The sequence below is a fragment of the Takifugu flavidus genome, chromosome 17 (assembly GCF_003711565.1).
Source record: "Takifugu flavidus isolate HTHZ2018 chromosome 17, ASM371156v2, whole genome shotgun sequence".
NCBI lineage: Eukaryota > Metazoa > Chordata > Actinopteri > Tetraodontiformes > Tetraodontidae > Takifugu > Takifugu flavidus.
This window is the reverse complement of record NC_079536.1, coordinates 10,855,372-10,882,453: the sequence shown is the minus strand read 5'-3', so window position 1 is coordinate 10,882,453 and position 27,082 is coordinate 10,855,372. Positions and strand designations below refer to the sequence as shown.

Genomic DNA, 27,082 nt, shown 5'->3' with positions numbered 1-27,082 from the left:
GCCTCTTTCACCAGGCTAACGGACGATTAGCTTAACCAAGAGTCAAGAAAAGTAAAACGCGTCAAAGTAACTGCCTACTAAGTCTCCTGCCAATTGTCTCATTAAAGAAAGCCTAATTATAACGTGCGCTCCCTTCCAGCAGCCACTCAGGTACATCGCCCTGGCTGTCAGGTGTAAACAAGGCTCACAGTTGCACGGGAAGGAAAATCAATCGACATCTGTTAATTTATCTCAGGCAGGAGACCAAATTGAAAAATGGATTGCTCGGCGTGCACGCCGCTCACATCAACGTGGGGTGATCAAGGAGCGATAAGTCCCAGCACCTGCTTAGAGAGCGATAATGGGCACCGCTGCCGTCTGGCCAGGCGAGCAACCGCGAGGATCTGATTTGCCGTCATGCAGAGAAGATGGTGGACGATGCCGGTTTGAGACTTCATGTCTTCCTATTTCAGCAAACATTTTCTCCCTGGGAAGATGCAAACTAGGACCGTCTCATAAATGTCCCCTCGTCATAAATGTCGTCCCGTTCAGCCGGTGTTATGCCGAAATGGCTGCGCTCGCTTGATGCTCATCCTCGTTGGCGCCCTAATCCCATTTCTCCCCACCGTGTCCTTTATTACCAGCCGCATCTGCAACACTCCAGTCTCCCCACTGGGATGATATGAGTTTGGGGTTATTTTATCTTATCTAAACAGGTGACTTCAGCGGGTGAGGAAAGCGCTCGCTTTTTCTCGGAGCGCAGCGGTCTTCATTACAGCCGTCTAATGAGTGGAATTGAAAGACAAAGAATCTATTCAGCGTTCATGGTCGGCTGGATCTTTACTGCAGCTCAGACTAATGATAATGTGTCCTCTGTTTTAACAAAGAGCTGATCCCGACACCCTCTGACTCATTACACAAGGCTTAACCAGGAATGTGGCTGCTGGTTAAACGACAGTCATCTGTTTACCTTACGACGGTTTTGCTAACGCCTCTAATGTTATGCTAACACACACAAAGTACATTGTATTCTGTTTGGGTTGTCCACAGATGTGATCCTCAGCTTGTAAAGATTTTATCCTTTATTAGTTCACCGGATTTTATTTTAAACTGTCTTTAGTTTATGAAATATAAAAATAAACCACCGTGCAGAAGTTTCTTTTTTTCTGCTCGTGTGTGCAGCGGGCTACAAGAGACAGCCATACTTGCCAGGAGACTGATGACCTTTTGACCTGTGTGTGAGCCAGCGGCCTCTGGTGGGTGATAACTCATGACCTGCTGGAGTGGAAGGGCATCCATCTCTCACCGGTAAGGATGAATGCAATGATGAACGCGGCCGCTCGCTGCTGTTTAGACAGCCCCGAAGTCAGAGCCGTGACAAACGACCCACACAGAGGGAGCGAGGACCGAGCCTCGTTTATCCAATCTGACCAGTCAACACAAGCCTGTGCTGGAACTGGGCTACAGGGCGGCCGCGGAGCCACGATGGAAGCAGAGTTGTGAAGGGCACAAACTAATGTGAAATTCTTGATTATTAAATACAAACAGGGGTATATGTACAGATGGGACTCTTTTCCACTATATTTAACCTATATTTAAATATAACGGACCGGGGTCAATGCAGCATCTCAGTTTTAACCCACGTCTGACTGGAGGCACAGAGCATCTTCCTCTGAAACCAGACTCAACATCCTGCCCTGGTGAGAACACAATCACCATTCTAAACCACTCTGCCACTTCCATAAAATTCAACTGTGCACGAAACAGTGAAGAGAGAACAGCACTTTTACTTCCAGGGAGCAAGAGAGACAGAGACTCTTTAAAAAAATAAAGATTAGAACAACAAACAGAGATGTCATTCATTTGAGACGTGTGTATCACCTTTATCTTTTTAAGTCTTGCTGTGAGATGAACAAGAAAAATCAACATGCAAAGCCAAATCTTTGATAAGCATTTAAGGTGCCAAAGATAATTAACAGAGAGACAGATGGGGGAAAATATTCAGCGAGTGTTTTGAGTGACTTCCCATTGTGTTTGGACCGTAAAGAAGCTCTACAGCTTCTCTCCTTACAGGTAAAGGTGTGACATCCCCTTTAAAAAGCAACTTTCTTTTCACAGCTGCTGAACAGATCAATTTCATTAATTGGCTGTTTTATTCACCTTCATTCCAAAACAATACGGCTGAATCGAAAAGTGGAACTCTGAATGTCTGATCTCGCACCCTCAAATGTGATGTTCCGTCGTTATAAACAACCTCACTCCCAGAATCATGCAGCACCTGAAGTGTGATGTTAGCATGGAAGATAACAGCCTTTGAAACAACCCTCCTGTGACCACACCGACACGTTTTGATGATATATCACCAGTTCGGGGTGTGAGCGCCAGGTTTAGGGGAGCTGTAAAGTGTTATCATACTTAAAGTTAAACCCTTAGCAACAATACAAACGCAGACTACTGTACACTAAGTGTCCCCACAAGGGGGCAGCACACATTGGGTACGGGACTGGAATCGATCTGTCTCTTGTGTGACGAAGCCATGAGCAGCGGAAGCAAATGTAGGTATTTATATCTTTTAAACATACAAACGGGAGTTTGGAATATAGTGTTTCTGGTGCCAACTGCTAGAATTTTGGTACCCTGATGAAGTTTTTACTGCCATCTTGTTTTAGGCCAGCTGTCAGAGCAGGTAGAACAATCTCAGACGTTGAGAAAGGTCACTACCGACACATCTTTATTGTTGCCGTTTCCTCTGTGTGTGTGTGTGTGTGTGTGTGTGTGTGTGTGTGTGTGTGTGCGCATGCGAGTATAAATGTCTGTGCGATTGTGACAATACCCAATTTGTCTTCCACACAAGTCTGCGCACGTACACGGGTGAGCAATTCCCTCCTTATCCAACTGATGGTCCTTTCAAATTAAAATGAACCTCCATCACGCTAATAGGGGGAGGCGAGAACAAAGCAGGAGCTCTCTGCAGTCAGCAGGAAAAGCAGGAGGATTATCACTGCTATCGTCAGGGCCATTATCATTAAACCCGCTCGTCGCGCTTCTCGTCTACTGCAAAAAATAAAAAAACCTCAACGGCCGTCCTGAGTTTGCTGCAGTGCAAAGTTCAGCACAGAGCCGAGCGGCTGGTTTAATGGGAACGCGTTGTATCCGAAGGCAGACGATCATTTTGATTTCAGTTACTGAACACACAACAACACGCTGATCTGTGACAGATCTGGCGTCCTCACTGGTTTGGATGTTTCCTGGATGTGTTTGCAGCCCCGTCAGTTAACAGTCAACATAAGGACGTGGGCCCGACGTTCACAGTTGCATCTGAGCAGAAACACAACATTCTCTGATTGGTTGGTAGTTTTTCACTAGCTGCCAACAGTTTGTGAGGGAAGATCTCCTGTAAAGCAGGTTTCCACCTAAGGATTTGCTGATTGAGCAATTTTGCTAGTACTGTGTGGTGTTGTTGAATAATCAAAATCACAGACACAACGTTGTTCCGTCACTCCACCCAATCCGACTCGACTCGACTCCTCTCCTCTCCTCTCCTCTCCTCTCCTCTCGTCCTCCAAGTCAGAACTTTCGAGTGATCACATGTGAGATAACAAAAATAAAGAACCATGGCAACCACTGGAAAACCAATGTTGAAGAGGACACACAAGAAGAGGGAATGATGATGGACTTGGGACGTTTTTCAAGGTAAAGTCCCAAAGTGCTTCAGCAGGTCGTACATATTAAACAAGTTTAGCATTCACGGTTGTCGGGCCAACCATTTTCAGGTGGAGATTATGGGGACAAATTCCATCTTAACAGAGGTTAGAACCACAGGAGGATCTTCTCAGATATTAGATAAAGTGGTGTTTGCCGCCTTTGGTTAGGAAGGAGGGAAATCGGGACAAAAACAGCCACTTTAGTGAGGAATTTTATTTTTGTTTTTGCAAGAAAATCGCTAACCCGACCTTTAATGCTCACGCAGGCTGAGGAAGGTCTGGCTGGGCCAAACTGACGACCTGATCTGCCAAGTCAAAAATAAACGTGACATTTTGATGTTGTCTTAGAATGTTCCCAAACCCGAGGCCGTGTTTACAGTTCAATACTTCCTCTCCTTTAGCGCAATATTCAGGCTCTAACGTCTCCAGGGGGAAATTCCTGTCTCTGCTCAACTGTTCAAACTACCGGTACCTAATCTGAAGATTCGCTCAGTCGTTTTTTTTGGCAGCTGACAAATGTCAACGTGCTAGTTGTTGTTTGCAGAATCCTAACTGGACTTATCAGTTCATCCTTTTAACTACATCACAGTTCTCTCTAATAATTCTGTCTAATTTAGCCATATTGAGCATCAACCAGGCAAACTGTCGGAGGGCTGCCCCAGAGACCCAAAAACCACCGACCGCATTTTCGTTGTCAGACATGTTGCAACGGTTTGTTGGACGGTCACCACATACGTTCCCTCATATGAAATGTGTAACAGCGTAGCCAAAATGTCTGTATATACTGCCAATCAAGCGCTAACATTAGAGTACGTGATGACCTGTCATGACCCTTCTACATGTTTCCACCTTATCAGTTCAACCAGAGGATAATTTGCAGTGGAAACCAAGGATCCATTTGAAAAGACGTATAGGTTTGTTTACATAATAGCAAATTAAGGTTTAGGTAAACAAGAGAGCTGAACCAGGACATCAGGCAGATGTGCTCCAGCTGATGCGAGCAATTCTCATCGGTGGAGCAGCAACATTATCGCCGGAGGCAAAGCTCTGATGGGGACATAGACGCTACACCTTGTGTCTAAAATTGGACTGCTGTGGCTTCATCTGTGACAGCGTCTCCTCTCTTTGTCCTCTATGCAACACAACATGAGTAGCCTGGGGTACCGCACAGCCTTCACCCTTCCCTGACAGCTCCGGCCCCCAAAGCACCACAGCGGGATCAGCAGTGAGGAGGCGGGGGCGGCGGGGTTCTCCAACAGGCCCGAGCCCATCCGAGCGGGCCGCTACCAAAGCTCCGCGTGTGCGGTGACAATTCAGCTGAATCGGAGCGTGTGCTCAGGTGTTATCAGGACCAGGCCAAACACATCCTGAGCTATCAAAGGCATCGGATGAGCGATCGGCGCTCTCAGTGTTTCCGGCAAACGCAAACACATCCATTCCGCTCCACCACTTCAGGCTGTACGGATCAAAACCAGCACAACGGGGGGGGGGGAATAAACAGCCAGTTGGCGAAAACAGGACTTTGCGTGGCAGCCGGGTCAGGGGTCTCACAGCAGGACTCAACATGTGCAACTTTCGCAGCCTTAATGTAAGCAAAGGAGTTTCACTTAAATACCTTTGAAAGGATTCGGTTGGATAAGTCCGTCGGTGTGTCCTCGACGGAGCCCTAAAGGACGCTAGAGTCGACGACGAGAGGGAATTTACTGTAAGGCGAAACTGTTATTTAACATCAACGTGTGAGCTGAATAATGAAGCAGCCTGCAAACTCACATGTGTGCATTTATCATTATCATTTCACTAATCTGCCATTAAGCAGCTCCATTAGTGCACAGATCTAATGTGCACATTTGCAGCGAATCAAGCGCCATCAGATATATTTACATAATGAAGAAGTGGGCGGCTGCACTTGACCCCTCGCACGTCAGGTGGAAATATCACAGTGTGAATGGGCTGTAAGTTTATTAACCGAGCTCAGACCTCTTTAGAGCACCCAGATAGAGCGCGGCTCATAATGCTAAGCACTTATCACATTACGCTATAATCCCTGCTGATATATTGCATCATAATGGTGTTTCCAGCAAACAGATAAAGGCACGAGTGGCCGGCTGATAAACTCATTCTCTGAAGGGTGATTGGCCAATTATAAGTCGGCTACTGCAGCAAGACACGCCTTCCCTGCCAAGCTGTAAGGGTTGGTTCTGCGTTTCAGGGGGGGCTGATGGTCCGAGAGTCTCAGGGGTGGAAAGATTAGCCAGAGCGAAGAGCCACACATGTCAGGGGTCAACCTGCTGGTCAGAAACCACATAATTACCTTATAAAACCCAGTTTTATGGATATTGATCCAACATACGTGAGCAAAATAGTCCACTCATATGGTACCTTTAGGATTACAAAAGCAAAACAGGCATCCAGCTAAGAAACAGAGCGTTAGCATGTTGGGGACTGGGCTGGACCGGTTCCAGCACCAGTGCAAAGAAAGCATGGAAGGTGTTCTGGTAGGAGGGGATGGTGTCGGAATGCCGAGGTACCCTTGAGCAAGGTAGCAAACCCACAAATGCTCACACTGGGCTCTGCGATGAACTGCTGACTCATCCAGGGGCGGAGCCTGCCTTCGCCCATATGCGCCCCCTCCCTGTGACCCCAAAATGGATAAAGTGGTCAAGAAGACATCCGCATGGACAGTGAGAAATTTCGCCTTTTTCGCTGCAAAGCATCGGAGCCTGCTGAAACCTGCATCCTCCGTCCCTCATTGGTGGTGGTAAGTGAGGAGCGGTGACGTTAAAAAACAGGCAGAAGCAAAAACAGGAAGGACACAAGCACACAACACCAACACAAATGCCAATGATAAGGAAAAAGTTGCAAACAGTCCTCCATTAGACGGTCACAAACCGCCACAAAGAATCAAAACACCACCCTGCTGTCGGGACTGTCACATCACAGCGTCCCCCATGTTTCCATGACAACCGCAATAGAGGACACACAGCAGAGAAGCGCACCCACTAATACACCTCGTCAATCGATGACAAAAGTAACCTTTTTATTGTAGAAACCACACAAGGATACGAGGATGTTGTCCTATTTTTGAAGCATTTGTCACTTGTGTGTTTAATTTGTGACAGAAACTTTCCATATTTTTGTGAAGATGTCAAGACTGCCCGGTAATTGATGTTAACTTTTCCTGGAATAAAATAACACTTTAGATCATAGAGCTCTAATTTCAAACGTCACTTAGACTCACTGTGAGCTGCAGTTCAGCCACGGTAGCAACAGGGTAGGTATTGAGTTGTCACCGCTAACACGTACTGATGCCGGCTCCTTCACCTCACGCAGCTGCTCAGATTCATATTAATGACCTAAAAATCATCTGTCCTGGCGGTGATTATGGTGATTGAGTGTCTTCTCCAGTCCGACTGGAAACCCCATCAAGGTTAAGACGAGTTTCTGAGGGAACAGACACGCTGCGGCGACTCGCTGTGCGCTCGCTTTGCGAAACGGAGGTTGCTAAGGTGTAGGATTCGCTCCGACCTCCAGAGAGTGCCCTCAGGAGAGCCTCTCTGTAAAATGCTCCATCTTATTAATGGAAATGAACGCTGTTAGCTCCCCTCCCCACCCCCCTCGGCCGCCAACCCCCTGCTCCAGCAATAAGACGTGTCTATTCTGGACTAAAGTCCCCTTCATTAACGTTATCTCAAATAGGCACCCAACTCTGATGGTGACAGAAGGGACGGTGCACTGTTAAGCCGCTTCATCCAATTTTATTCTCGCATATGAGGAGGGTTATCCGTGTTAACTTTAGCAACGTCAGCAGGCCGGGACAGGTGGGGCTGCTGAACCGAAATCTGCGGGTGACAGTCGGCTGTCAGTCTTCCAAATCCTTAAACGTCTGGGCTGATTTTCCGTGTTTTGAACTGGAATAAATATGCAACATTTCAGATATCATCAATCAGCGGCAGCTAATCAGTGTGATTTCAGATGAGCTATTTCCTGCTCGTGAAAGATGCCACCAGCCGCCGCGCTGCGAGGGTGCGAGAGCGCGCCAGAGGAAACCAGCAGCAGAGTGTGAGCCGTTGAGGAGGGGAGAGACAAAGCAAAGAGGAAAGAGGGAGGGGGAAAAATGGGATTAACGGCAGCCCCATAAAGGATCTGCTCCCTCTTCAGGCCATCGTGACTCAGGGAGGACGGCACAATTACAGCTAATTAGGATCATAAACTGGAGAAATGTTGTGCAGGGGGGAGTCCGCCCCATCGACAGATTGGATTAAATATACAATCTGGTCCAGATGATACAACAGGTTCAAAACAGAACATTTCGCCGCTGCTAACTGCTAACTGCAAACTGTGTGCATGCCGAAACAGCGGCAAGTCCACAAACTTCTGTGAAAGAGGAAGCAAACGTATGAAGGACCACGTTCCTGCCTCTCGTGAAGGCCCGTGTCATGTCACAGGGGCGCAAACACACACGTGTGCGAAAGTCTTCCAGACGTGGGCTGGCAGAGGAGTCGACAAACGATGTGGGAGCGGCGGAGAAGAAAGGCGTCACTGGGATAACAGTGAGGCAAGTATCGGGAATGTGACCTGGTGGGGGGATGGTGCAAACTGTAAACCCACAAGGGGGCGCTACCTCCTTACAGGGACAGAGATAAACACAGCAGGAGCGCAGTGAAATCGTTGACATTTCTTACATCCGACGCCACCTGAAAACCCCTCGAGTGTCGCCGTCTCCCTCGTGTTGTGTCGTCTTGTGGACTGTGGACGCACAAACGCTGACAGGAAGCGGTAATGCTGCTGACTCGCTGCGCTGCGACACTCTTGATGAGGACTGACAGGTCACCGCGAATGGCAGCACGCCGGCGGCACGGTCCAACGCGTTTCCGTGGAAAAGTCTGGTCTAACATGCCGGCGGATCGGTCCTGAAGAAGATCGTCGTCAGAGCACATTTGTTAGCGGCGCGGCAAATTCTCTGCTAGCTCCATTGCTGTTATGAAAGCTGTTGTGGACAGACAGACAGAGCATAAAGTATGACTAACACAATTAAATTTATGTCCTGTGTTGCCATAGCAACGGCCACAACAAGCTATGTGTGATGTGAGTAATCGCCTCTGCCAACTGTGGGAATCTGGGAACAACAGACTAATTAGCTTAAGTGTCAACTTCTGAATTATTCTAAATCTGTGCTTTGATACCTCTGATTCACATTTTTTCCACAACTCGCCTCTGAGCAGCTCTGTGTGCGAGTGCGTGCGCGCGCCTCACAGAGACACGTGGACCTCATTTTCTGTGCTTTGATTTAAATCCCGAGCCCCAAACAGGCCAGGGGGGACTATTAGGAGATAATTGCTAGTCATGCTAACGTGCTAAAGATGTGCCATTCCCGCGCCCTGGTCATTTTACCGGCCGTCCTCGCGAGACCACCTACTCAAAGGCAGGATCCCCCCCTCCCCGATGGAGGACGGCGCGTCCTAAACAGCCGACACCTCTGCAGCTCCCCTCAATCAGGAAGTGCTTGTAAACGCACCGAGCCATGCGTGCGCACACACGGGGAAAGCGCGGCGCCGCTTCCATCGGCGCTGACCTTCATTAACCTCATAAATGCCAGCGGTGTTTTCGTCGCAGCTCTTAATGCGGTTATCAGCGCCGGCACAAACAAACGTGACAGAAGCGGTTGGGGGGGCAAAAACTCGAGCTTTACATCTGTGAAATACAGTGTTTCCCTTCCCACGACACACACACACACACACACACACACACCACACACACACACACACACACACACACACACACACACGCTGGTGGCACTGGCAGAACGCTCTGGTTCTCCATGAAAACATGGAGTACCGACACAAAAGCAGGTTTAGTTTAAAAGACAGTGAGGTTTTGGGATAAAAGCCTGCGTGGTCTTCACCACCACCACCGTCATCATCATCATCATCATCATCATCATCATCATCATCATCATCATCATCATCATCATCACACACTTGGAGCATTTGTTGCTGGAGTGAAACCACTGCAGCTATCAGCGAGATCTCAGCGTTGCATTAGCTGGAACTGGCTAGTTTTTAACTCTCTTATTACCCACCGCTCCACTTGTGTTGATGCTATCGCAGAAATTGTGCTGCATATAAAAGAAACTCGCTCCCTTTTTTCCTTCCATTGTAATCTTCGCCATTTACTGAGGGACACTGACAAAGCGGCATTAAGAGCGCGCGGAAATGGAAGTATAGCGCGAGGGCCCGGCACGTGATTTCTGCTTAAAAAAATCATAAGAAGAAAAGAATCCTAAGGGACTAAATTATTCGTCTGAAGTGATATTTTTTGGCATCTTTGCGGCTGTAACAGATCCAATGTGACTGAAGAGTTCGGCTAAAACTGTCTCTAAAATAAGCACTTTATATTTCGCTATGCATCCCATTAAAGGTGTTTTCACCCCGAGAATTTAGCAGAACTCTGTTTTGGACCCGGTCTCCTCTGATGGCGCTCCTGTTTTCGGTTCCTTTTGCCTCCAGAGCGCGTCAGACAGGAGAGGAGCGCCGGGCTTCGCACTCTCACCTCCGATGTCTCCGCCTCACGACGACGCGCCCGCCTTCATCCCCCCGCCCCGGTCACCCTCGACCCTTCCCGCCTGCAGCCAGCTCACCAGGAACAAGCGTGTACAAATAATTGCGGCATAAATTATGCTCCACTCTTTTGCGCGTCCCCCCTTCAGCGCGGTTGATCGCGCACTGATCTACAGTCTGCAGAGAGCTCAGGCTGATAAGTGAGGTTGTAAAAAAAATGCTGGTCTATAAATCCCAGCGGTGCTTATTTTGTTCATAAAAAAAACAGACTGTGGGTTGAAGAGACGGGAGCGAGAATCCTGCAGTTAAAGACAGCGCAGGTTTTTACAGAGGGACGACCGTCACATGCCTCTAAATTGGATTTTAGTGAAGGACTGGGGGGGGGGGGGGCTCACAAATCACTGTGATGGACTAAAGAGGGGGACAGAATCCTTGTCGGAGCCATGACACCGGTCAAACGCTGCGCAAACAGATGCAGCGAGGAGCTGCGGAGAGAGCGCAGAGAGGGAGCCGTTTGCAGCAATCCCGACCTGGAGGTGACGGGAAGGAGACGCCAATAAATCCCCCAATCCTCAATCTGGACAAATCTTCCATTCGCTCTCACAGCCGCACCAAGAAAATCGCAATCGCGGGGAGAATGGGCGAAATTAATAAAAGTTCTGCAGTCGGCGCACGCACGTAGGTTTTTTTTTTTTTATCTGCAAATAATCTGCAGCCTCCAGAGATTAAAGCACCCAAATGCCATGTAATAATCCCTCTGTGACTTTAGAGCTTTAAGGGCTGTAAATATAATTGCGTGACATCTCAAGAAGACGATGGGATGGAGGCAGAGGCTGAATCCGCCTCAAAGTTTAATGCGCAGCCCTGAACCGCGCGGCTGCTTTACGTGTTGCCGCAGAGAAGAAACCTTCCTCCGGGGGACACCTCGGTCTGGAACGGGTGGGCCCTCCTCCCGCAGCTCCTACACGAGTCCGCGTCCATCAGCACATCCCAGAGTCACAGTTCATTTGCAGCCGGTCCCTGAACCGGCCCCTAATGTCCCGTGTTATCAGAATGAATCAGCGGCGCTGATAAATTAGCCGTTGTGACGCACGCTGCGAATAGGGCCCGTCAGCTAATGTGCCAGCGTTCGTGCGCTACTCATATGCAATGCTTAATGTTGTGGAACCAATTCTGCCGTTTCCATTATGTAAATACATTTGCCTCAGCGCTATATTTTATGTATTGTCTCCCTTGTCTCAATTACTTGAGCTATTAAAAACCAAGAGGTTATGGAAATGCGGTGCGGTTGTCTGCGTGGAGTTTGATGACAAGTGTAAAGTGTTTATGAAAGCTCGTTATGCGTTCAATCAGGGCGGGACACGCCAACGCGCACGGCAGCATTCATCCACAGTCCACAATGTCGGGATCTTCATGCAGAACCGACAGCAGCGTCGGCGTGATGGTCTCTTCTACACGTGTAACTAAATAACGGGAAAGAGGCGTCGCTGCGTTATTCAGCTGCTCTGGAAACATGAAGCAAAAGTCACGTTTGGGTGCAGGCCGGAAATAACTTAGAGGAATTCAAGCCTTAATTGGCACATTAGAAAGAAGGCACTTCTTAATGCTTTGTAAATTGAGTTCTCTGTGTCTTTCAGTGGGAGGCACAACACGAAACAGGCTGGTGTTAAATGACTCAGACTGGTTCGAACAGTCAACAAGGCTGTGGAGTAAAATGTGATCACGGTAAATGAATAATAATAAAATGAGAAAAGTCAAAGTGAGAGGTGGTGAGGTGCAAATCCGCCAACAGTCATAGTGTTTCTTATTTATATTTCCAATGAAATTGCCCATCCAGGCAGATTACAGTTACTTTTACGCGAGAAAAAAAAAATCCCGCAATTGTTCTACAGCGCGTCTAAAAGACAATTAATGACGAAAACACTAATCTGGTCTGAATTAAAAAGTAAAAAATAAACAACCCCGACGGCTAGAAAATGTCTGATAAATTAACCAAATGTGCTTCGCTTTCATTCGCTGCGTGCGAGGCCAAATATTGTCTCCAACCTTCAGCGTTTTAGTGTTTTATAGAGCCGAATTTCGCACAGCTGAGCAGCAAAGTTCCGGCCGTTAATGAGGCAAAAATATAACTTAAATATGTGACAGCCTCCAAGAGAAAGAAGCTCTGGGAAATTAGTAGCAATAAAACGTGGCCGTTTGGGGCAGGTTTCAAGACATTTTCTTACATTATTTTCCTTTCTATTGTCACTTCGTGGTGCGCAAGACTTTATTCCAGTAGTTTTAAATTAAAGTAACGCCCAAAAAATGAATTAAATGAGGAAAACCATCTGATTTCACTGCTGAAGTTACATTTGAGGCTGTGAAAAAACGAATCAACCAGGTGTAAATGACTTCGTGGACAGACAGCAACCCCGATATTAAAGCTAATTGACTCATTTAGTTTGTCATCGTGCATTTTTAGACAAAGCGCGCTTGATGACGCCTAAAAAACCGCGGCGGCAACGAAACTTTTCAAGACATCCAAGTCAAGTCACAGCGACGAGACGTTCCAAACGACAGCCATTTCCTCCCGTTTTCAGTGTTTATTGTCATTTCATTTCCAAATACTGGTCGCAGTGGAGCCGCCGCGGGAGCCGCTGCGCAGGAGGGCGGCTTTTGCGCGGGCGAGGAGCCGCCAAGGTGCGCACGACCTCTGCTCGGAACAAAGAAAGACAGAAGACGGGCGACAAGTCCTGAAAGAAGGTAAAGTTGTACCTTTTCTCTTGGAACGCCTCCTCCTCCTCCTCTTCAGCTTGCATTTGACCTGTCCGCCCTGAGCCCCGGACGCGCGGCCGCCGTTTCCAAGTAGGGATGCCATCAGCGCAGCGCAGGAGGAACTTGTGCTCGCTGGCTCGACTCTGCTCTTCACTTCTGAGTCTGCAGACCTCGCTGCTTGCTAAAACGCAGCGTCCTCGGGTTTGACGGAGACTCGGGCTATTATTTTCGGCCGTCGCGCTGGTTTTAGGCGCCTCAGCAGCGGGCGGGGAGCGCGTCTCGCTGTGGCTGTATCACCTCTGAAACTCCAGCTCGCCTCCGGCTCAGACAGGCTGCTCGCTGCGCAGCGCGGATCCGCTCAGCAGCTCCGACACCTGCGCGCAGTTCTCGTGCGCGCCTCTCCCGACAGTTTTCTGCGCGTAACGCGGACCCACGTTCACTTTGTCCTCAAGCACACAAGGCGTCTATCTATTTGCTGCCGAGCTTTCTAATTAGGACCCAATCGTGGCGATCTGGGCGGCGCGACATCACCGACGACACCCAGCAAAACACACCCCTCACTCAGCCGCCACTTCACTTCACCGTTGCGCTGCATTTATTGCGCACGATCCTCAAGTCTGTGGGATTCTGCTCAGACTTTAGACGAAGGTAGGTTCAGCTTTAGACAGAAACACAAGTTCTGCTCTTCTCTCTCCTTGTATCCAATGATATTTGGGATTACGGATCTGAAATAAAGCCCCTAACTCTGTTCCAAAGTCACTGACAAGTCCTTAAAGGGAGATTATGGTGACAGGCAGCAAATATGTCTCAGACTGAGGCAGATTCCACTGTTTTCACCATCATGTCCCCTTATTATAAAAATCCTTATTTTTGTGTGTGGTTTTGAGGAGAATCCTGTTTGGAGGTCAAAGTGGACCTTCAGCAAACTAAGGCTTGCTCTCTGACAGGCTGCTGCGGCCACAGAGTCTGAAAACTGTGACAGTTTGGCATTTTTGTCTAAAAGTGCAGTGCCGAGGCTTTCAGAAAGCATTTGGGTTTCCATAGCTGCAGGTTACTGTTTTACTCCCCGAGCCTTCTGTTGTGGAAGGTTAGATCTGGGCTGGGAGGCGGCGCCGTGGCGCCGACACATCTGGTGCCAGAGACAGGCGGACGCTTGAGAACTGACGTTAGAAAATACGACAACGTCGATTCTGAAGGTCACAGGAATCCAGTGACCTTCAGTTTTTAAATGTGCTGTTAAAATAAAGAATTACCCCCCACCCACACCCCGGCCCAAAAATGATGTGAAATGTCTGATATCAGCAACTTGAGAAACTGGTGAATTGCTATGGAGAGAAGAAAAAATAAAACATGTCGGACTGAAAAGTGACTTTGAGGCTCTGTAGTTGGGTGGAAATACTTCCTCTCAGGCCAGGGGTGGGGGTGTGGGGGGTGGGGGTGTGGGGAGGGGGAGGGTGAGGGGCCGAGCACCAGGCTGCAGGCTGCCCCAGGACACCCACAAATATCCATGTAAATTGCAGTTTAAGAGAAATCAATACAAGCGACAAGTTGCCAATGCCACTATCTGGGGCTGTAATGAAGGTGTGTGTGTGTGTGTGTGTGTGTGTTGTGTGTGTGTGTGTGTGTGTGTGTGTGTGTGTGTGTGTGTGTGTGTGTGTAGAGCATATAAAAACAGTTGTACTTGGGATTTGGGTATTTAGAAAGACAGAAGGGAGTCACAGACAGGATATTTGGGGATTTATTTCAATAGTTTTTGATTACTTCTGTTTCTTCTACAGATCCCTTGATCCCAACAATGAGGTGGAAGAAGATCCAAAGTTAAAAAGAGGAAAAGAAAACACCTTGACAGGGAAATCCACTATTCACCGTCTTTTGTTCATTTACTCGGGTCATTATTGCAGTTCCCGTTAAAGCCCTACATCGAGCGCGAAGATTACCCTGATGTCGTCTTCGGGATTATAAAGTTGTCTGTTCCACCTCACAAAGATCTCCTTAAAAAGAAACCCAGATATCAAACTCCTACTCACAGAATAGGTGCTGCATGCAAAATCAGCAGTTTCTGCCAAAACTCCTTTATGTGCTACTCTGAATATTAATTTTCGGCCCTGTAACGTGCACGCGCACACACAGAGTTGTGTTGTGGACCCACAGCTGTCTCACCTGGGTTCTGGTAATGCACTCATTTATCCTGCGTCTATAAGGAGGTCAGACCAATGGTCAATGGTGGAGGTAAGATTTACTCCGGCTGCCAGAAGAGGGAGCCAGATGTTCTACATTACAGGTAGGAGGCTCAAATGATTATGGATCGGGAAGAACGGGACTTTGTCTTTCCAACACAACAATCACCCGTCTGTCCTGATGAGGCGGTACTGACCCACACTGGAGCCGTCTGTTTCAGATATTCGCCCCGGGGGTGGGGGGGGAGGTTCATGATCTGTTTGTGCCTCCCCACCTAAAGCCGGATGGATCCCGAGGAATCGGCCGACTCGGGAATATGAACTGAGGTTGAACTGAAGGACGGATCCAAGACTGATGGGGGGTGTCCTGGGTCTGCCGTGGGGAGTTTTCAGGGAGCTGTCCTGACCACCTGTGGGCCGCAGATCTGGGTGTGACAGGTTTTAGAGGAAGCTAACGTGAGTCCAACGTTAACGATCAGCTCCATATTGGATGATTAAGTGCGTTAAATGGTTCCTCCATTTTCGGTGTTTACCCACTGGCATTAGCTTGATGTCACATCTGAGGATTAAAGCGAGTCTGATGTAAATTGAGATTAGAGCGGAGGCGCCCAACACCCCCCACCCCCCCCAAACACCCCATCATCAAATCAGACACCTGCAATCCAAGATAAGGAGACCAATCAACACACTGTCGTTTTTCCACACTTGATTTTTTCCCTTACAAGTTTGATGACATCCATTAACAAATTGTGCTGCTCTGCATCTGCCCACAGTACAGCTGAGCCGGAGTCCATCACATCCTGGGCCTTATTCGAATAATTAAGGTAACCCTCGCTCTTTCCCCGTTGTTGCTAACTTATTTTCTGGGTTGAGACGGAGGACGTGTCCACATGCAGCTGAGCTTCAGCCTCGATTCTTTTGAGGAGCTAGAAGAGGCTCTGATGTCTTCTGGGAGGCTGCAGCTCAGGCACCAGGACTGGAGATCGCATTTTAGCCATATGAAGAAAACCAACTAATCGATCACACACACCCTTGTTCTTCTATCTTTGTGAGGACGTTCATAGACTTAATGCATTTGGCAGCCCCTTACGACCCTGACCTAAACCCAGTTTAAGCCTCAACCTTAAAACCACGCCCATCCAAAACGTCCTCACTTCCCAAAAATGTCCTCACTTTGCTAGTAGAATGAGTATGTTGGTCCTCAGTATGTGGCAAGTACAAGAACACACACACACACACACACACACACAGCAGATACTTGCTCCTCTCTGACCTGTTGCAGGTTTTCCACCGATGGGTTTAAAGCTGAAACTTGACGACGTTTGTGTATTAATCCTGAACTTAACCTGCTGGAGTCCTGACCTTTAGTCCAGCTGGTCTTTGGCAGTCAGAACTACTTAATTGGCCCATTTTATCTGTTGAAAAGGCAACGTTTTCCAAACTGAAACTATTTTCGGAGCAACTTCGCATAGAAATCTAAATGTTTCTAACCTTTATAGGGCAACCCGAGCTGACCACAGCTCCTCTAAATGTTTCCCTGCCAGGTTTACACTTTAAAAGTGACATTGAAGTTCTTATTGTGCGGCAGGCGACCATGGCCGCGGGGGGAAGGGGGCACCTCTTGCTGCCACTGATTTGGTGGCACCAGTTGTTGCTTTCTGTTGGCAACAATTTCCTTTGGATGACTTTTTCTTTCTGTTTCAACCTCCAGCCACCCCTCTTAAGTGACACCCATTAATCACATTAGGTCTTTGGGAGAATTGTCTGCTGAGCGTCAAGTCTCGGCTGACCCCGCCATTTGGAGGGAGAAGATAAAGACTTTGCACTGACAGCTCGGAAATAGGTCCTTCTTTTTGCAGGTCAGCGTTCAGGGGGATATGAATATTATTATGCATAAAAGAGGGGGAAAACAATTGAGTCTACTTGGGGGAACTGAATGACATTGAGAGTCGTCGCTGCTGTGGATGGACAGACGTGCTTCATGGCAATATGACCAGCATGAGTACGTATGAGAACTGGATCATTACACTAATATAAATGTTTCATTCCTTAGTTCCGACTATCCTACATCTGCAGAACAAGCAGCCTAATGAAATCCCACAATCGTGCTGATCAATGGCGATACGGTTTAATATTGGACACCTTCATTTCTGAAAGCAAAGAATATTACCGAGCTCTTTGTGCGTCTGCATTCCAATCAAACGTCCCTCTGAATAGGAACTAACATCATTGCCCTTAATGTCACGTAACATTATCAGGCCTGCAGTTCAGCACAATGGAGCCATTGTGCTCGGTGGTGAGCGGAGCTTATCAGTGAAAGACAGGAAAGGAGGAAATGAATAGAATAAAAGTACATTTCATCTGTGTTAACCATAGGAAAGAGTTCTTAAAATAGTCACTCATGGCGGCTCTGCTGTCAGAACAAACTTAGAACAGTAGTAATAATCATTGTGTTTCAGTCTGGCCTCTGTAAATACTGAGAAAAAAAACACAATTACACAAGTTCTCCTGTCTGGGCTGGTGAAAGCTCTGTTTTTACTGATCACTGATCCTTCCTGTCCTACACAAAATCAGTCAAAATCATTGCTAGCCTGAAAGTCAGCAGAAAAGGGTAGAACAGCGATAAACTGTACCACTGTTAGCATGCGCAGCAGAACAACGTTTATTTTCTATCACACTAAAGTTGCAGGTCCACTGGCCCAGTGGAACTGTGCATCAATGTTTTCCCAGGAGCAGCTCCTGTTACATATTTGTCTGTTTGTTCTCCTGAAGTCTGTGTTTTCAGGCAGATGCAGACTTAAATCCACACAGACAGATGGAGAAACTCTTTGCAGAGCTCCCCAAGCTAAAGATGCCAGATCAGGTCAGGTTTATTCTGCAGCCGGGGGGCAGAACTCTGGACTTTCAGGTTTTGGTGTTACACAGCGCGGACAGCTCCGGCCTCACCTCCCCGTCAACGCTTTTCAGGGGCTTCCTGTGAGGTAAAAGCGCTCTTCCATCGCTCCTCATCTCTGCCAAGGCCGTGTTTGTTGTGCTTCTCATGGCGGCTTTGTGAGGCGCTCTGACGTTCACCCGACAACATGCTGAAAACACACCAAAGCAAATGTCAGCGCAGCTTATTTCCGATCAAACATTCTGTTCCGACTGATACCGCCGCGACGCCGCAGCCACTTGGGAACCTCCTGTAATTGAAAATGAGCAAAACAAAATCAAACGGTGGTGCCCTTGCGCTGCCTGATTACAATGTCATCGTTTCATCACCAAAGTCGCTCTTTTAAAAAAAAAAAGCTCGGAATCGTCACGTTTTGGTAGCCGCGCAAACGCAGCGTTGACAATATGACCACATGGCAAAATTAGCAAATAGAAGCTAATCATTTTCTAAAACATCTCCGAGGCCTTGAAGCTCAGCTGTATCCCATTTGGAAGACAGAGATTAATTGCCTCTTTTCCACCCCGACAGTAATCCTTGAAACTGCCTCTGCTCGGAATAAGAGCAGCCGCCCTGCGTCTCCCAAGGATACTGCCGCATGAAGTCAAATAGAGCCTCCCCAACACACACTAGACGACATTGGCGCTCTCCAGCCCATTAGCACTTAAAAGCACGCATCCGGAATGAGCTGGAGTGTCCCAGCGCCTCGCCGGGTAACTGAGCGCCGCCGGTGCCGCTCGGCTAACGTCGGTACGGAGAGTTTGTGCTGCTCCGTCTCCGCGAAACGGATCAAAACGGATAGTTTGTTGTTCACTGGTGATATTTGCGGGTCTTAAATCTCCAGCTGCGGCTTTAATTAATGTCGCCATCACAAAAGTCAGCGTTTCAGAGGAAAGGGGAACATATGGTTCGCAAATCCTACAGAACCCAGAGTGGTGGGGGGGTGAACGATTGCGAGGTTGGCGATGAGCTGCAACAACGTGGACGGCGAGGACAGCCAGGCCCATGTGATGCCACACCAAGAGACGGCTGCCAGGATTTCACCAGAATATTCGGGTTCTTTTTTTTAATTACCAACGCGGGCAAATGTTCGCAAACTTGCGCGGGCCGACATTGGCCCCGCCACCGTTTTGATCTCCCTCGCAGAAACAGCCGCCGCCATTGAGTTGCTGACAAAATGGGCATTGAACCGGTGGCGTGCGTATAAATGTGATGTGTCTTGGGATTAATCGGGATTAGGATTATCAAATGCTGGCTGGAAAGCATTCAAAGCCGCTGGAAAGTGCTAATTATCTACGCACGTGCCAAGAACATGGCAGATTTGCACTTGGACCATAATTATGACACGCTGGATGTGCGAGTGATGAAATCAGCGGAGTGATTTTCCTACCGACACGGTGCCGCGTCGCCCCCACGACGCCCCTGATTGCAGGGCCCTGTTTGACCCGTTTCAGTCCGGGACTGACGGCACAACGTGAATGGGATGTAATCAGTCTTTGATCCAATCAGAGGTCACTGACAGAGAGGTCTCTGCGGTGCTCCAAGGCCACGGTTAAAGGGGCCCCCAGGAGCCCGAGCCTGTGACGAAGTCATACCCCCACCGTCTAGATTTTTCAAGGACTCTTCATCATCTTCTATAGACTAAACTGCTCCCACTGCAGCTTTATATGCTCATCTTTTTAAAAAGTCTTCAGAAAACAATTTTTTTTGCTATTTTTATAACGTTTTGTTTTGCGCACCAGGCAACGGTGATTAAATGCGCCAATTTGCTCCATAAATGCCCTTAACCTTCCGCTCTCATCAATGTAATGACGTAAAAAGTATGAAGGTCGGCTAAAAATGCAGCGGAGACTGCAGATATTCAGAAAATATTCCAATACTCGATGTTCGCAACCGTAGTTTTGACAATCCCTGAAACTTTGAAAGTGGAAACTAAAGGTCTGATGTAGGCGACGCTCTTTTACGTTCCTCTGAGCGCAGCACCTTTCTAAATTTACCCAACATTAAGAGCCCACAATGAAAGCGGCAGCTGAGCCTAATGAGGCTGCAGGAGCCTGTTTTCCTGCAGGTGACTCGGGGGGGGGGGGGGGGGGGTAATGTCAGGGGTATTTTAAGACTCTGCAAACACTCGCTGTGGAAGTTTTGGCTGTTTCCGAGCGGCCACGCGTGAGATGGATGCGTTTTCACCACTTTTGTCACACACACTCACACACACACTCACACACACACACACACAGAATTCAACTGGTGCGCTGGGGGTGAATGAACTGCTGCGTGTGAACAGCAGATGGTGGTAGTCATCGTGCGTGGGGACACATCAGCTCCCTTCAAACTCCTCCATTCTGTCCCAGATCTTCAGTCTCTGGTGAGATGAGATCAGAGTTTAAGCACTTCTGGGTGTTATTCTGGCAGCTTTTTTTTACCCCATGTTAAAATTTTCCAGGCATCTCCGGCTCATATCAGCACTTTCTCGTGTCTGGGAACGAGTGGCAGGCTCGGAGGCTCCACGGTTGTTGGACAAAATGCAGGAAGAGCAAGATGGAGCCGTAAATCCCCCAAGTTAAGCTCATCACCTCCTCCTCTGTGAAGCCGCAGTCTTTCATCAGGGAGGCTTTATTAATACGCGTCAGGGTTTGAAGTTTGGAGCTTTTGCTCTCACTAAACCGCACATCAAGGTGGGCAGCAAAGACCGGATCAGGAGGCGGGGCGGGAATGCTGCGCAGCCGTCGTGGGACACGGACACATGTGTCTGAACATGCATGTCAGAGTCCAGGGAGAGGTGGACATTTGAGTTTCCATCTGGGATATGTACAGGGTGAGGGAATCAGCAACAAAATGGGAAAAAGTGGGTGAGTTGGGAGGAAGAGGAAGAAGATGAAGACCAGAGCGCCACGTCCCACTATAACCAGTCCATTTACCCTCTCTGTCCCAGTATAACCAGTCCATTTACCCTCTCTGTCCCACTATAACCAGTCCATTTACCCTCTCTGTCCCACTATAACCAGTCCATTTACCCTCTCTGTCCCAGTATAACAAGTCCATTTACCCTCTCTGTCCCACTATAACCAGTCCATTTACCCTCTCTGTCCCACTATAACCAGTCCATTTACCCTCTCTGTCCCAGTATAACCAGTCCATTTACCCTCTCTGTCCCCAGTATAACCAGTCCATTTACCCTCTCTGTCCCACTATAACCAGTCCATTTACCCTCTCTGACCCACTGTAACCAGTCTATTTACCCTCTCTGTCCCACTATAACCAGCCCATTCATCTCTTTGTCCCAGTATTACTAGTTCATTTCAGTCATTATTACATTAGCATTACCCACAACCTCTAATATGACTCATTTAGCATTAGCATGTAGCTACACCAGCACTGGCTGATCGCAGTGATATACAATCTCAGAAACATGTAATTGTGCCAACATCTGCGTTAGATTTATGACATCATTGTCTTCGAAACAACGTTTGAATGGATTTAAGCGAAGAAAGAAAAAAGAAAAAAAAGGTAATTAGCGCTAACGTGACATTTAGAATTCCGTTTCATTATGTTGTTACTTAAGCTGCTGCTTAGCACTACAAAGGGGAGCCTTGTCACGTAAAGGCAACATCCACAGCACAACGCCTTCAAAAAGAAAAGTTAAGCTCATCACGAACCTTCAAGACCAAGATGTTTTATGCTGCACCGTACACGCTCACAAAGAAAGGCCCAAAAGCATCTTCCCGTCTTTGAATTGAGCCCAGGGACGGCAAACCGGCCGGGAATTCTTGTTTTCCTCAGTAGAATTGATTTCTTCAAAGGCAACTGTTGTTTTTTAATTAGAATGCTAAAATGGCTAATTGTGAAATTGATTCAGAGTGTAAAGCAATACAGTGTGGCCCTCAGAGCTATCTATATATATCTGAAGGAAAGCAGCTTGTGTTTGCTTCCCGTCTCACACTTTCTGACTCCTGTCACACACTTATCACCAGCACACACACACACACATTTCAGCCCTTTAATACTGTAATCCTGCAACTGTTCCGAATGTTTTCCCGACTTCCTCAGTAAGCTATACGTATAACTGACAGCACGGGTGTCTTTAACTCACAGCAAACCCTGTAAGCTCGTCCCGAAAGTAGCTCCGAAGTCTGCCTCAACAACAGGATTAGATATCAGACCAATCCGAACTTCAGGCACCAGAGCTCCAGCTGTAACGGTGCCTGATGGAGACACGCAGATGATGAAGTTATTGTACTTTTATCCCGACAGTGAGATTTATGGAGTGCCCGAGACAGAATTTCCTTATAAAACCGCATGACGAACTTCCACATCCGTCTTCCCCGAGGGCCAAAGTTACCTTCAGAGAAGTGATACTTCAGCAGGTTGTTTCGCCGCTGGATTAATCATTAGACCTTCAATTATTCATCCCACACCCAATTTGAAGACCTGTCCTGGGCTGGATGTAATTCCAGGAAAAATGACCCCGTAGGATCCTGCAGAGGGTGACCTGGCCTCAGTTTCTACCTGTTCACCTTGGCCTGGGTCAGGCTCCTCCCAGTCATCCAGCAGGGTTTTTTTTTTTATGAACACACACACACACACACACACACACACACACACACACACACACACACACTAATAGGTCACACCGATGTTTCCACTGGGCGAATCTCTTCAGCGTCGACCTGCTCCAGTGAGGCGACGCAGCAGGACGTTGCAGATTTTGGGTCCAGGGGAAGGAAATGACAGCCCTGCATAACCAGTCCCACCAGTAATTCTGCTGGGACTCCCTCATTTGCCAACGACACACACAAACCAATTAGTCGCAAATGCTGTCAGTGCAAGGCTACACACACACACACACACACACTCACATTTCTGTCATTGTGAGGACTCATATAATTCATTACCCCCACTGCCCACCTAACAGCCCCAACTTACCCCCTAACCCCTCGTCCCAACCCTTAAACAGTCCATTGACATTGAGGGGAAATGACCTCACTAGTAGAATGAGAATTTTGATGTTTAATACGTAATAAAATAGATACTCACACGTTGACTAGTGGTTGGAGGAAAAAAAAAATCTGGTCATTGTTCAATTTGTTCAACTTCTTAATTTCCTCAGATCTGTAAAATGCTAAACTTAATACATCACTTAATACATACTTAATACGTCACGGTCAACGTCCTCAAAAGATGGTTTGTTGCATTTACTAGATGCTAGCATACATCTACAATCCCTTACCGTGCTAACTAGCTATCCAACCCTAACCTAAACCAAATGTTAACCTCAACTAAACCCAAGTCTTAAACCCCAAACAGACCTTTGAATTTGTGAGTACCAGCCAAAATGACCTCACTTCGCACAAAAGTCCTCTCTGAGCCTTTAAAATGAGTATCACCATGATACATAGCTAAAGCACACTGACACAGACACACACACACACACACACTCTTTACTTCCCTCCACAGAGGGATCATAAATCACACTCTGAGCAGACAAACATTTCTGCTCGGCCATCTCTGAAATTTCCAAAGGCAGCGTTAGCCTCGCTGTCATGTTAGCAGCAGGCAGTAATTAACAGGCTGATTCTACAGAGATAAACAATAGATCCGCTAATAGACATTTCACACAGCGAGTGTCGCGTTCCTGCAGACTCTGGAGAGTCAGGCGGCAGAAGAATGAACACACGTTGCCGCATGTGCAAAGACAACTCCATCATGTAGTGTGCAGCTGGGTGTCAGAGCTCAGTGTTTAACTCTGGCTGCATCAAAGCACCTCAACCTCTTCCAAAGGCGCTAGTCGTGCAGCATTAGCAGACTGATCGAACAAACATTGAGATGTCGTCCCAAACAAAGAGCCAGTCACAAATCTGGCTGCTGAGAGGAAATCGCTCTCACCTAAATCCCAGAGAGACCGTAAAGGATTCAAGGATTACAGCAGACGCTCACTTAGCTTTAATCAAAGTGCAAAGCTGCACGGGGTGGCGGCGGCGGCGTCCCAGTTAGACATTCAAGCAAGGAAGGAGTTGGGTTGTGGAAGCGCTGGGATGCTGTAATCACGCTGCGATTACTTCAAAACTGCAACATTTGAAAGCTCCCTGTCAGCTTTCAGCTCCTTCTGTTTGCACTATATTCACCTTTTTTGCCTTCTGTGTCTGAAGTTTGGGTGGAATCCTGTTGTCTGATCACCCTCCTCCTTCTCGTCGCGCGTGTTTTGTGACTTGTTATCCCGGAACGTTGTGATCTCTTTGCAGAGGGTTGTGCACGTGGGCTCCCTCTCCAGCGATGAAACGCTGTGTATTTATGCCTACATCTGTTCTCTGGTGAGAGTGTGGTGACTTCCTGTCAAACCCAACTTCCTCTCTGCACCTGCATCGTTACGCTGAGCTTTAATCCCTCCTCACCTCTCCGGCTTCTGTCTCTTTCCCCACCGTTTCCTCTGGAGGCGACTCTCGCTCTTTCTACAGGCAGCTAACGGTAGGGACAAGAGGCCTGGGAAGGGGGTAATAATAATAAGCAGTCCTTAAATGCCTCATTTCTGGTGTAAGTGCCTCATTTCCGGGACCTGCATGACCTTGCCAGGGCGTACGGATTGCGGATGGGTCGATGGGCGGGCGGAAGCTTCGAGTCAAAGGTCCCCGGTCGGAGCTACGTGTCCTATCAAAGCAGCCTGAAGTTGAAACAAGTTCCCACGGCCAAGTGCTGAAGCGCTCAGGCTGCGTCGGACAGGAGGATCACGTTTAATGAGTCTCTTCTCTGTTCCCACTGGCCAGACGGCGGCACCTGAAGCCGCTGGGATGAAGGCGGATGTTCCGTCTGGAACTTTCTTCCAACCCAGACTGAGGCAGCTGTGGCTCGGCCGAGGAGATTGATAGCGGAGTCGCACGTGACCTCCAGGATTTCGCAGGTCGTGGCGCAGTTGGTCATCCGCCGGTGTAAAACAAGCTAATTCATCACGGAACAGGTGCAGAGGAATACAGGCATTAATGACTTGTTATCTTATGCCAGCGCCATGAACAGGCCTCAGTCATTAAATATTTAAGGTATTTTCTTCTAAAATCAAAACTCTCAACGATTTCTTACTCGTCCGCTACTTTTAACCAAAATTGAACCGTCAGTTTTCTTTTCCCCATTCGTCCCCGACTTGCTTAATGGATCTGGTGCCCTCAAAGAATTTGAGAACATTTCAAGTAGATATTGGTAAACATCTGTTAATCATCCGTTATAACTGGGGGTCAGCCCTTCTGCAGCACGGCGGAAGGAAAAGAAAGACGCATATTTGAAGTATAATTACAGAAAGCAATTAGGCTCGTCATTCCCAACAACCACAAAACATCGGCAGCGTTCAAAACGGAGCACTATGGATCATTCAAAATGACTAAAATCTATAGATATTGTGGAATAAAGCAGCTCAAATAATGATTGAAGCTGAATATAATCGACAATCAATAAATATAGCGAAATTCACCGTCCACGAGGGGCGTTTAATTATAAACTTTAATATTTACTTCATTCGTACAGCCAGGAAATAAGTGTTTGTGTTTCAGGTATGTTATTGCATTGATGTTTACATCTCAGTTATATTAATATTTGCTTGATGTAAAGTCAGAAACAAATGTTATTTAACTCCAAACATCAGGCAGAAAAGTTTAGACCGGGATGTTTGTTAAGGGTCATTATTTAGTCAGACCTCTTCTTGCTCCTTTTCAGCTACATTTTAGCTATGTTCAAATTAAACATTTCAGTCAATCAGACTTTCTGGAGGTCTAAATCCTCCTGATTGAATGAATACACACCCTCAACACCTACTGGTGAATGCTAAAAAACCCCAGTAAGCAACTCAACAGCCAACCTGGCACGCTGCGTGTCGAGCTAGTGCACAAAGAATTTAAATGTTAGCCCCAAGACATGCTGTCAACGCAGTTACCATCAACGTAGCATCATGCTAGTGCGGCACGTCAATCCGACCCCTGTGGGAACCTTCGGGCTTGACTTTTTCCTCCTGTTCTGCACTTTAGTCAGCAACTTCTCCGGGTTTAATAGTTTGCATCGTGAATTTGTGGAGACAGATAACTGGCCCACCTCTGCCCCGGTTTACTCCCAACTCTGGTCCCCCGCTAAGAATCTTACTGACAAACTACATGACATCAGCACGCTCCAAATCTTCCAGCCCTTTAGCCTCTTCTGTAATGCTCACGCAGGGAAATTGAGCTGCCGGATGGGCCTTGCCAATATTATGCCGAAGCGGCCAAATCTGATTGTCTTAAGCTTTAAGCTTCGTGACCCTTTTCGGTGCGGTTGTTCTTGGAAAACATAGGAAATTGTTTTGTTTAAGCTGAAGAGTTCATCAGTTCTGTGCTGATCTGTTTTTTTTATCCTCTAACCCAAATCCAAGTTTATACCTTTTACGAGAAAATGGAAATAGTTTACATCAGTCGGGAGAAAATGATGTTCTGAAACCATTTATTCCATTTAGAAGCTTGTGTTCCATTCTTGTCTTCTCATGGTTTGATTTTATCCTAAAAGTGAGAAGGGAGTGTCGCCACAGCAACACCCTTCATTATATTTAAGTAGATGAGAAGTCATCAAACTCTTAAAGCATTTCTAAAATACCTGCACGGCAGGCGAGATCAAAGCAACACGTTTTTCTCGTTGTTAGGGGTCAGTCGGTAACGAGCCTCAAGGCGCAACAAAACAGCATCATCATGCCCATAATGGTGTGATGCTACTTCTCTCCTCTTGTTTCATGTCGGCTAATGTCCTCCAATTTCCCAACTTCCTACACTATTTCTCTCCGAGGACCCTTTGATGTTGTTTGGCTGTCAAGAGTCTGCTTCTTCAAAGCCTTCACGGACGTGGACCACACCAGTAAAGCGGGTGGGACGGATCCACACGGGGCCTTTTGTGAACCCATCAGGATGAAGGACGCTGATGCAGCTTGTAGCCGTTATCAGATCTCAAAGCGAAGCTGACGGACTAGATCTTCCAGCTGATGGG

The 27,082-nt window shown here is 47.6% G+C and overlaps 1 protein-coding gene and 1 long non-coding RNA gene across 4 annotated transcripts in view; both read right to left on the bottom strand.

Annotated features, from left to right (window-relative positions):
* The window catches only part of adarb2 (adenosine deaminase RNA specific B2 (inactive)), a 112,919-nt gene extending 99,242 nt beyond the window's left edge, over positions 1-13,677 (bottom strand). For 2 of the 3 annotated variants that reach the window (XR_008946729.1, XM_057012164.1), the window contains exon 1: positions 12,995-13,677. Coding sequence is in view for 1 of the 3 variants with exons in the window: in XM_057012164.1 (XP_056868144.1) it covers positions 12,995-13,097 (103 nt within the window). In the remaining 2 variants the exon portion in view is untranslated. The remainder of the gene's footprint in view (positions 1-12,994) is intronic. The other variant, XM_057012165.1, reaches the window with a different exon arrangement.
* A 4,132-nt stretch (positions 13,678-17,809) lies between these two features.
* Positions 17,810-24,383, bottom strand: LOC130513553 (uncharacterized). The gene is made up of 2 exons (XR_008946754.1): positions 24,223-24,383; positions 17,810-18,254 (listed from the first exon to the last, which is right to left on the bottom strand). It is a non-coding gene; the product is annotated as an uncharacterized LOC130513553 (long non-coding RNA).
* Positions 24,384-27,082: the final 2,699 nt, after the last annotated feature.